Raw genomic sequence first — 12,053 nt, 5'->3', positions numbered from 1 at the left:
TTGCTTTCGTTTACCATTAATTTTAAGCCATAATTTAATCCATTTGTGCTTATGACACAGAAAACTTCAGAATTTAATTTTGAAATGTGATCTTATGTTTCAGTGAAGCTTGGCAGCATGTTGGCTTACACACCACTGGACGAGAAGAGCGTCCAGCTTCTGCTCCATCACATTCACGACTTTTTGAAGTGAGTTTTTTTTTCTTTTTTGTTAGTGACTGCATTGGTAGATAGTGCTTTCCAACAACAGTGAAGCATGCATCATTGTGTGAATGAGCTCTGTTAACCCTTTAAAGGCACTGTGTACACATTCATGTAGACAAAGATAGTGCATGAACAGCAAAGACATTGATAAAGGTAATGATATTCGAAACATGTTGTATACATCTGGAAACACTTCTGATTGGAAAGGTGCTGCAAGTTTCAATAAAAAAGTTCACGATATTTTAGTAAAACTAGAGGGAAGGTCGATGGTTAGGTGTTTTTGCTTGATGTCTGGGTGTTGTATGTAGCGAGTTAACTTCTTTCATTGTTTTTCACAATGTTTTGCACCAGACATTAGTTTCATGTGGCTAGATAAGGTGCTTTTCAAACCTGCTAGACATGAAATATTTGATGTTATCATGTTTGATGTTCCTGAAGTGAGTTCTTGCATGGAGTCCACATTCTGTAAACTTGACAAAACTCACTAAATAATTGAAAATCATTAATCTATTCTGCAGCTGTATGCTCTTAATGATGCTGAAGACGCAAGAAAATGTGGTGAAAGCAAGTTTTCAATCAGCATAATTAATCAGTGCCTCAATGCATTAATTTAGCTAGGTGTTTTTGTTTCTAGATGAAAATTCTAGACATATCCTTTCTGTTAAGTAGAGGTGCAGGTTGAATTCATGCACCCTGATTAAAGCATTTCAATTTTCATTCCTCACATTTGGCTAGCAACATCTTGCTTGGCAATTGGCAATGCAAGATTTGAACTACGAGACATTGAAAACTTACTACTATAATGCAGTCATGCGCAATGTACCTGGGCTAATCGATTCTTGGTCAGCTTTCCATTGTCTCCTGTGGCTGCCATGAACATAGTGTGTGCTGTCACATTGACAGTAGCTGTGTGCAGCATTGCTCCCAGCTACGTTGATTTAATATGCTCTGTAGTTTTATAACGCAATAGCCTTAAAAGCCCCGTGTCAAAGAAAATCTGGTGTTGGTGCCGGCAGAAGCGTCTCCAGCCAAGAAAATTATCTCAAACCACGCATCCCGATCTATACAGGCCCTCTGCATGGCACATAGGCGTTACTGGGCTAATCGAATTTCTAAAACTAATATACGTCAGAATATTTGTAAAGTATGGCTTACACACAACCTACACACATGATAGCGTTGGATTGTAATTTGAATATACATGAAAACACGATTCTCTTACGCTAAAAACTCAAACACAAACCCCTTTTAAGGGGGGGACGTGGGTCCTAAAAATTGTTTTCTTATTTTTGGGTGAATCTTAAAGTCCACTGTCTGGGGTAATTTTTCGTGCTGATTTCCGATCTGTTATTAGATTTTTGATAGCTGTAGCAGTTCAAAAATATTGAGGTCTGAAGTCAAATTAATTTCAAACTTGTTATGGGGCTTTTTGATGATTCTGTCTTGCTAAACCAAAAACTAAATGCATGACACCATTGCTAAAGACCTACTGTCCTATGATAGCATTTCCCAGCTGCCGTTTGAGGTCTGGCTTAGTAGGAGTACCGTGAGCGCCTTTGTCCCGTCGTCTTCTTCACATGCCAGTTCTCTGACTTCTGCCATTCGTGACACTGTTCGCCAACACGTTGCTGGCGCCTTACTACGGCCGCGCAGTGCCTATAGCACCATCAACCTACAAGTTTTTACCTCAGGAAGTGTTTGTTTCACAGTTCCTTTACGAGGCTATGCAAGCTGTTGCACAATAGCCATGTAAAATTTTTATATCTGGAAACGTACACTAGGATGAAATTGTACAATTTGTGCTTTGTAGACTATGTTAATGAGTTTTGCAATCCATACCAAGCAGTTAAAGAAAAAAAGATTTTCAAGGGTTACAAAAGAATGTTACAAAAAGCAGGTTTACTGTTTTGTTGAGACGGCATGCTTTGAGGCTCATATAACTCGCGTGCCAATAGTGACATATCTCGCAATCACAGTGTGTTGCTAAAGTCATTCATTTTATGCATTTATGAAACTTAACAGTCAATGTCCGTTATTGCGAACTTCCTGGGGCTGCGAAAATGTCCTGAAAAGTCGGCAGTCTGAAAAACTGAATGCATGCCCTTTACTGCCCCACAAGCTTATATCGCCACAGGTATGTCTGAAATAGCTCTGAAGGCCTGCCAGTACACTTATTAGGCATCTCCTGTCACTGCTCATACTGTGACAGGGGGCGGCGGATGCACACATGTATACAGTTAAACGTCAATATAACAAAGTTGGTAGAATGGCAATTTGCTTCATTATATTAAAATTTTGTATATTGTTGTTTGACCTTTTATGCAGATAAGTACAGTCACCGATAAACATTTCTTACACAGAAGGGACTGCATAATTTTCCAAATAATTGGGCAATCTGTGGACGCAAATTTGAATGAAAAAAGAGGTTAATTTGTTGAAATTGAGTTGGCAACAAAAGGTATGGTTTCATGGCATGTCGACGATATCATGACATCAGTGGTACGAAGCAAGCCCACCATGCTTTCTTGTCCACTTCACCTCGGTGCTGATAATGTAGCCTGCTGAGGGACGATGCTATCACGAAAAGCACCAGCAGCGGGGAGCGAGTGCTTCATCTGCCTCTTGCTTCAGCACGTCTTCAAAACTCAAGATTATGCAACCTCCAGTACTAAATGTTTGGAAAGACAGCGCACATGATGCCATGCCATCTCGGTATGCCCGCTCTTTGCACATGCAACAGATTGCCTCCAAAACAGGGCATGTGGGCTGTGTATGCACTCAGCCACACTGACAGCCATGCACAACCACGGCTACTGTGCGATCAGCTGTAAGAAATGCAACTGGGTGTTCGCTAATGCACTGCACTCCATTTATGCTGAAAATGTGGAACAGTAGAGGGAAGACGTGTGCAGTAGTTGGCTGTAAAAATAATGACTGGCATATTAAGGAATGGAGTGAATCTGTGTGACCAAGCCCACAGACCACTGCTACTCAAGGACCGCTGCCTGTGTTGTCGGTCCTTGGTGTTGCACAGCTTTCCTCGGGGAAAAAAAATGTATCGTCCACCAGCGTTGTATCGCTAACCTCAAAAAAAAAGGACATCAGCCCCTGAATGTCGTCAAGAGTGAGTACACCTTGTTACACACTGACAAAGGGAATAGCACAGCTTCCTCACATAGTAAATTTCTTGCACGTTATCTATGCACATCCACTCCAACTCACCAACCTTACTCCCACTCTCAACACATCAAGAATAAGTTAATGGGCGCACCCTTGCATGGGTGCCAAAGCATGGGTGACGGCAACTACACCAACAACACCTGAATGTTGGAAGCTGAACGTTCCGGGGACAGTCCACAGGGTATAAGTGAGTGACTAGCAATAATATGTCTTTGCTACAAGTTATTACACAGTGCGGAGCATCTGTGTTCCAAGCCATTGTGGGCAGCAAGAACAAATCTATTGCAATTGAGCACACCTTCCAGTATCTAAGCAGAAAATAAACAATCAGATAGTGACTGCATCGAGCAACTTTACAGAGTCAGAAACAAGACACGCCGCTGCTTTAAAGTGTTTACCAAATAAAGAACGAATAATGAAACACACTACTGCTAAGCTAATTCATAAATGGAAAGTTTGGACAGTTTGGAATACATTCCTAGCCCTGCTTCTAGTACAAGCACCGTATACGCTGCTCACATCGTTTTGACAAAGCTTAATGAGCTCCAAAAGCACTTACATGTCCTCGAAGCTGTGACCAAAGCATTGTGTCGTCCACCCAGTCACCATCTATAATATCCGCCGAAACTGAAGTTTGCTTCTGTCTCATGCACATTCATTGTAAACATGGAGGCAGTGGAGGCAGCTGAGGCAAGCAACGGACACATCGCCAGGTGATCAAACATGGTAATGCCCACAGGATCGCCGTGAAAAGGGTCTATATGAAACATGATGCTGCTCCGCTTTGGCAGCCGCTCATGTTTGCGTGGCACGCGATTCAAGAGGTGCGTTCGCAAGCAGCCACTTGTAATTCAACCATTTGACCATCTGCGTCCGTCCACAGAAATTTGCATTTATTGTCTCGGTATTTGTGGTGAGAGTGAAATTTCTTTATATTGAAATCATGTATAAATACACATTATATTGAGGTTCTTCGTTATATCAAGAATTTTGTTATATTGAAGTTTGTCACATTGAGGTTTACCTGTGGGTTAAACCCACGGTTATCCTGGCTGTGTCTTATCACAGAGCCAGGATTGCTGTCGCCCATTGTAGCCCAAGATATTATGAAACTGATGGTAGTATGTTCAAAAGTGATTGTCCAAGAATGTGGCCCAAGTTTGTCAACATGTTGCTGCATGCACATATGCTTGCCTGCGACCTGCTCAGTCTGTATCTCTACAATTGTCATGCTGTCGCTACAGATGGACGAAAGTACAGTCAATGAATCATCCCCTGGCAATGTAATTGAAATCGACTGAGCTGCGATTGCTGAGTAATCACAGCTTGCTTCGCAAGTCATTATCAGGCATTTCCCTCACATTATCACCGCCCTCCTAGATGTGGACATCAAGGGTGGAGTTGGCACCACTTGAAGCTGAGTGAAGAAGTCACTCGGGATCGCGTTGCTATGAACATGCAGATGAAAAACACTAGGTGTGCGGAACTCGTGCAACAAACAGCAAATTCACTCGATGCAGCCGCTCAACACTTAGGGGCTCGGCTTGGCTTGTCCTGCACTTTGGGTGCAGTCGGTAACTACTCAATTGACTAGGCTGCGCTAGTGTGTTTAGAGGAGAAGCTTTTTTGATTGCCAGCGACATATCAAAACTAAAATATTGCTATCCTTTATCATTTCTATGGCTGGCATGCAGTCATGCAGGCAGAGTCTGAATATTGAACAGCATGGTGTAAGGTGTCCGAAATTTGGGAAATTTCATTGAAGACAACACCCACCAAAACCGTGGTGCATCAAAAGCGTACATTGGTGAAGGTCAGAAGTGCGCAGATATATATAGTGTCTAGCATGGTTGACATATTTCTTTTAGAACTTTTACATTATAGGTGGTAGACCCGATATTTTTCTTGTCATTACTGTACACCCATGTTGCTGCACTAGGAATGTCTTTTGTATTGTGCAGGAAAATTGTGGGAACAACATTGTATCAAGGGGGATAGGTGTCTATGAGCCTTTGCTAGGACCGAGGTTTAGCAATGTTACACCCGGGAAAACATATTTCTGGGATTCTATGGTACCTGTATTCACGTATTTCGATCTCTTCTAGTTCTACCACAATATGATCTTCAAAAGCAACCTATTTTCGAAAATTTTCGAATTTTCGAAAATTGCCAACTTTGAAAAAAGTAAAAGCACAATGCTTACAACTTCATAGCTCTGCACTTAGAACAAATATCGCAGTTCTGTAAACTCCATCCATTAGAGCATACAAAGTGGATAAATTTGATATGTCAATTTATATCTTACGTGAATTTGTTACATTGTTTACAAGGGCTTCGCAAAAGTTCTACTCAAAGATGAGTGGTCTATTTGAAAGCCATGTATACTATATCAATTTTGTCCGCTTTAGATGCATCCGGTGCCATTTACAGAATTGTGATATCATTTTTGATTGCCAAGTTGCAGAGTTACTTGATAGCTTTGTTTTCTGAAAATTTGCGATTTTTGACAATCATTAAAAAATTGACAACCTAAATCAAGAATTCGCAACTAACAGTCACTAGATTTTAACTTTTTATGTTAAATGGAACAAACTTCATCAGATTTGGTGCAGTGGTTGCTGAGAAAAACGATTTCTTCTTTCCCATGTATATATATATGAGGCTTGGGGGTAAAGCTTTCTCTTAAGTGCTGTTGTATAATGGTGTAAATCAGTCTTAATACTGCGCCTTGGCAAGTGGTGCTTATATTTTCTGAATGGAAATTGGAGCAAAGAGAGACACTTTGTGTTAATTTTTTTCTAGGTACATGGCTAGGAACTCCCAGCTGTTCAGTCTGAACGACTACACAATAGCGCCTCCAGACTACCAACGAAAAGCCATCTGAAGTTGAAAAGCTGCACTGCTGAAAACAAAACCTCTAATCACTGTGTGGAAATTGTCTTCCTTGCACTTGCTGCATTTATTTGCCGCTGCAGGTGCAGTTATGCTATATACGTGAGCTCAGGAGAAAGGAAAACTCCTTTGTCACTGCTGTATCTCACTAGTAAACACAGCTTTGCGACAACAATTGTGTAATTTATGCCCAAGTTGAACGCATTTAAGCTGTATTCATTCTACAAATGTCATTCATTGTCAAGGTTTCCAAAAGTATAGTTCTCAGTCTGTCTGAAGATCTTGTTGGATGACTGTCATTAAACAAAAGTGTGAATGTTCATTGTGAAAGTATGCATGTTTACAAATACATTTAGGATGTTCAAGCTCATTTTGTTGTTAGTGGTCCTTTTACTTGCTTTGCAAAAAGAGTGCTGGAACTAGTAGTCATGCCTCTTTTTGCCACAAGCAGAAACGGTCTATGTTAATACATAAATGTGGTACTGTATGAATACACAATTTTTCAGGCTATTCAACATGCACATGAACACACACGTCTGAGAGTAGCAGCATGGCTCTGAAGTGCGTGTAGATTTCTCCACCGCAAGACTTGCTATGGTAGTTTAGTGCCTATGGCGTTTTAGGTCATAAGTTCGATCCTCGCTGCAGCGGTTGCATCCGAAATGCAAAAACACTCGTGTGCTTTAGGTGCATGCTAACACGTTCACTGCGGCACAAAGAAACAAAGTTGGCGATGGCAGCACCATCATGGCACTGCAATTTGGTACTTTCTTTGATGACTGTCTACATGACTGCTTCCGAAATCAGTGTGTCTAGTTTTTTTAGTACAAATATTGCATCATAGACACCCTTTTTTTTTTTTTCATATCTTGAACTTGTTCAGGGATGCTGGCTGGCATGTGTTTTGGCAGATGGCGCCACCAGGCTGTGTGCAACAAAAAATCCAGTGCCGTGCGACATCTCGGCACATGCAAGGATATATTTTTATTTGTTCAAATGAATATAGCTCATATGGAAGTTCATAATAAAGTGTTCCTCGACTGTCATGGATAAAGCGGTGTGGTATTCTCCTCCGTGCTCTTGGGACAAAGGAACGACAACACAGTAGTGCAAACAATCACAAGGGCATTTATTGCACCTTTCATAGATCAATGCCAGCTAGCCGAGTTGCTATCCACAAAACATGCCGATGGGCGCGCGACAAATCTAGAAGTCCGACTCACCGCGACCGGATAGCGAGCGAATATGTTCGCCCCATGCTGGATCCCAACGCCTGGTCGTTCGCGCGTACTGTCACGCGAACAGTGGCGCATTCCAAGGCGGCCACGCGAGACGGTCTCGCAGAAGTATGGGTCGGCGCACGCGCGGCACGGCACGTCTGTCCCGCTCGCTGTCTTGAATCCAAGAGACAGCGCCTTGTCTTGCCCGCACCCAAGTAACCCCGCAGCGGCGCGACACTCGCGCCATCTCTCGCACCGCGCTTGTACCACTCCGACCGCCGTGGGAACCAGGCCACGCGAGCCGTGCGGGAAAACAACATATCAGGGGATGCGTGAGAGTCGCACATCCCCACAGCGGGCGGACCACGAAGGCAGCACAGGTCGACCACGTTCGTTCATGTCGCGACAAACTTGGCTCCTGCGAATGTACTGTGTGGCTTTCCCACACTATCTTGCTTCATTTTGCGTCCAAGGTAACGGACCTTCATGCTACTCTGCTGCCATAGGGAACATATATAGTAACTCTTGTAGTCGTTGCAATGGTGGCGTGCCAGGACAGTGAGTGAGTGCATCGTGCCCAGCAACATGGACATCAATGCACTGCATGCATTGGCTGATAAGCCGGCTGCAGGTTCAAGAATGTTGCATCACCCTCAAAACTGTGTGTTAACGGAAGAAAGGCTCAATTTTGTATTTTGTTGTTTTGAATAATGGGCTTGGCAGTTTCACCTGTTTGGCAGCACTATTGCATTCCCACAAATGCACTTGCCGAATTTGTCTGGCAACACTTGATGTCCCTACGACATCTGTGCTGCCTGTGTGAATGGAGGAGCAGCAAGGGGGCTTCTGTCAGTGAAAGACGTCACATGGAGCTCGTGTGAACACTTAAAGGGCATACGTGTCCACTCCACGACGAGCTGCCACAGAATGATTGCTTATCTCCCGGTTGCAATGCAATATTTCAAGGATTGTTGGTTCAGGTGAGAAAATATCTCCCACATAAAGCAGGAAATGCTAAGCACACATTATTGCATCAAGAAGACTGAGCCAGATGTGCACTCAAATGCGCATTAATATGCTGGAGAAACTGCTTTGGTAATAGCTCGCACATGCTTCTAGCTGTATCTCCAAGGCCAGCACGACACACCAAGTGAATGCCTTTTGCACACTTAATGGTTCTATGCTTGCTGAAAATTTGCCATTTTTCTGCAGGTGCTACCCGTCGCTTTTTATGCCACAGTTCGAAGCATTCTGACAGACTGCTCAAATGTTAAGTATAAGAAAACACAAATTGCAAGGCCACATAATGTACCATCCTGTTTGGCTTTTGATTCGGTGTTAAAGGCTGTTAGTGCATTTAGAGGTTACTAAGTAGAAACAGCACACCAGTCTGAGTAAAGTTTTCCTTGTGTCAACAGTGACATGCAGAAAGCACTTGCAGAAAAGGGCACGCCTAGTGTCTTCTACTTCGTTGTAGTGCAACCTAAATGACAGGGACACAACACGGAAAGGCACATTTGACACAGTGCTGTGTGTTTGTCAAATGTGCCTTTCTGTGTCCTTGTCATTCAGCTTGCGCTACAACAAATTAGAAGATGCCACACCAACAGGCCCATGTAGCTACCCTCATCAATGCATAATATGATGCCACAAAGGCTTTGCCACCATACTTGCCGTTGAATTTTGGTTAAAGACAACATACCGTATTTGCACGATTCTACAGCGCCACTGATTATAACATGCAATTATATTTTGCCCAAATATTAAAAAAGAGATCTTTGTGCCGTTTTTAATGCGTACCGTGTTGAAACGATCTTACGAAACATATGAGGGAACATGGACATGCACGCAGCTGAATCTCGGCATCTAGTCGCCATCAGAGTCCAACGACACCTCTTTTTCGCTGTCTACTAACCACAGAAAGTCATCATCAATCCCACTTAATGCATTAGAAATGCCACACTTCTTGAAGGTTTGTGCAACTATCATCTGGGGGAGTGCATTCCGTGCACCATGAACCCACCTTGTGATAAGTGTCGCTTTATTCAAACGACCCGTTCAGTGGCAGTGTGGCTAGCTAGCTTGCATTAAGTTTTTTTTTTAGTAAAAATATGCTTCGTTTTTGATTTTGAATAGAATTAGTTACCATTGTAATGTGCATGTGAATTTGAGCGCACTTTTTATTCAAAAAAGGTGGGCGTTGGAATCGTGCAAATATGGCACTCGGAAGTCAATGTGGGTCCACAGAGGTAACATTTTTTGAAAATCCATTGCCATAAACGTGCCATTACAACTGGACGTACTATGATGCAAAGGTTTGCAGCATTTTATAATGATACATATAAGCACCAGTTCACTAAATCCAGGAGCTGCTGTGTTATTCCAGTGGAGAAGCGAACAAAAATTTGCAGATATTAACAGAGCTCTTATTTTAGTTTCTAGCCTAAAATGCCACTTCCACTTGCTCAGGAATGAGAAGAAAGGGAAGGGGGTTAACCGAGGGGCCCGATTTTTATTATTCATATCATAAGAAGCCAACAAACAAGGACACCAAGGACAACACGGGGGAACTTACTTGTACTTAATGCGAAGGATGTGGGATCGTTCCCCACCTGTGGCAAGTTGTTTTTTTCATCCACTTTCAGTTCCATCAATTTATAATTTCTTTATTTCAATTAGTAAGTACAAGTAATTTCCCTGTGTTGTCCTTGATGTCTTTGTTTGTTGGCTTCTTATGCTATTCCACTTGCTCAGTAACACCTGCAGTGTACATAACTTTGTGCGAAAAAAATTCTCAATTATTAAGCGTGCTGTTTTGCCTATAAAACTAGTGCTAGACACAGAGCATACAAACTGAAAACAGAGTAGACAATGAAACAACTGCAAGATGACCAATAACGTAGCCATACGTACTGGTTCTAAGATGTCTTTGTGACTGGCTTTGCTCTCTTTGGAATTTTGCAATAAACAACGTACAGTTCATAAATGTTTTCATTGCGTCAAGCATCTGCCTTCAAGTGCAAAATTCTTTTATTAAATTGAAGGTTTCTTTGCATTCCTCTCTGAGGTCTTGCATGCCTGCTTTGTCGGTTTCTTGCAGAGTAATATGAGCAGATCCCGTTAACAGTGAAAAAAGTAGGCTGGGTCAATCTGGGAAATGGTGTAACAAAGTCTGGGCCAGCCCTAAATACTGTAATGGTAAGCTGGGCCTATCCTGGAGATTATAATTAAAACTGGGCTGATGCTGGAGACTTTTCTAAACGTAGTTGCATAGAAAACGTGAGTTGCATGGTAAGGCTGAGCATATATAAACCAGCATTGTAGAAGCGAGTGTCATTTTTACACCTTTGCTATGGAACCGAAGCATATGCTCAAAGCCAAGAACTAGCATCTTGCAGCACAGGTATTTATTCACTATGCTGCAAAATGCAATGCAGAACATGAAAGCTACATGTGCGTTACCACAAAGCCATACAACAAAAAACTGCTGTGATGGCAAGACATCAACAATTCCTTGCGGGCAGTTGGAAATAACATTGTGAGCATCATGTGACTGCATAGCACTTGAAGCATTTCAACAAAGCTTTGTTTAATGTAGATTCCAACAAGTATGCTGGATCTGCCATCTTTTCTTACTTGCTATTGCTGTCACTGCTTTGCCCTTTGAGCAAAACTGTGATACCTGTGCATTCCACCCTTGTTTGTGTATGATCAAAGCTGCAGCTGCAGTGTGGTGCCCAAATGGCAGAACGCCACACAAATAAGTTTTCATCATATCTGCACAAATACTCTTGCAGTGCAATCATATAGAGTGTTTGCTTGTCCAAAGTACATCATTCATTATTGTTTACACACATTTAATACAACCGAAGAAACCAAAAAACAATCAAAATGATGCAGCCATTCACATTCAAGTTTATTGTGCTAGTACCAGTAATGTGCATGTTTGATACGATTGCACAATAAAGAACTGCATTTTACATGCTGTTTTAGTAAAGAATGAACGATTGTGACAGATGGAACATCACTAGCCAGACAAGTCTTCTAAGATGTGGCTTCCAAGGAAGACTCTAATCTAAATCCACGACTTCCCAACATTCCTATGCATATAACAGCAAAGCAGCGTCGGCTTTCCCTTTCGGCTACTAAAAGAAACTCCATGAGGCTAGCTAAGTCTATGCAACAGGATTCTGCAATTAAAAATGCCAGAATCTTTGGCTAGATCCAAATTTATTACAGATTCAAGATCACACATACTTATTCTCATTGCATTACATATGCATTTGACAAACTTGATAAACGCAGTACGTAATACTTTGGATGTTAGAAATGTTGCCAACATTTGTGCTCTTAATATCACAAGCGTTCCGATTCATTCTTGTAATCTGACAAGTGACCTATCGATTCTCATAACTAATTGATCAGCCCTACTTTAACAAGACGCAAACAGTGAGAGAAAAGGGTCTGCAAATTGTGGGCATTCCCTAAATGCAGTGACTTTGTATCATCATAATGATTGAGTGCCTTTGCAGCAAAGCATATTGTTCTAGGAAATGCA

The 12,053-nt window shown here is 42.0% G+C and overlaps 1 protein-coding gene across 3 annotated transcripts in view; it reads left to right on the top strand.

Moving 5' to 3' along the window:
- MRG15 (mortality factor 4-like) overlaps window positions 1–6,645 on the top strand; it is a 66,843-nt gene extending 60,198 nt beyond the window's left edge. For all 3 annotated transcript variants that reach the window (XM_050188790.3, XM_055076974.2, XM_050188791.3), the window contains 2 exons: window positions 104–188; window positions 6,186–6,645. In XM_050188790.3, coding sequence (XP_050044747.1) covers window positions 104–188; window positions 6,186–6,267 — 167 coding nt within the window. In that variant the 3' untranslated portion in view covers window positions 6,268–6,645. The remainder of the gene's footprint in view (window positions 1–103; window positions 189–6,185) is intronic.
- The last annotated feature ends 5,408 nt before the right edge of the window (window positions 6,646–12,053 follow it).

This window comes from Dermacentor andersoni, chromosome 2, assembly GCF_023375885.2.
Source record: "Dermacentor andersoni chromosome 2, qqDerAnde1_hic_scaffold, whole genome shotgun sequence".
Taxonomy (NCBI): Eukaryota; Metazoa; Arthropoda; class Arachnida; order Ixodida; family Ixodidae; genus Dermacentor; species Dermacentor andersoni.
This window is presented reverse-complemented; position numbering and strand designations above follow the sequence as displayed.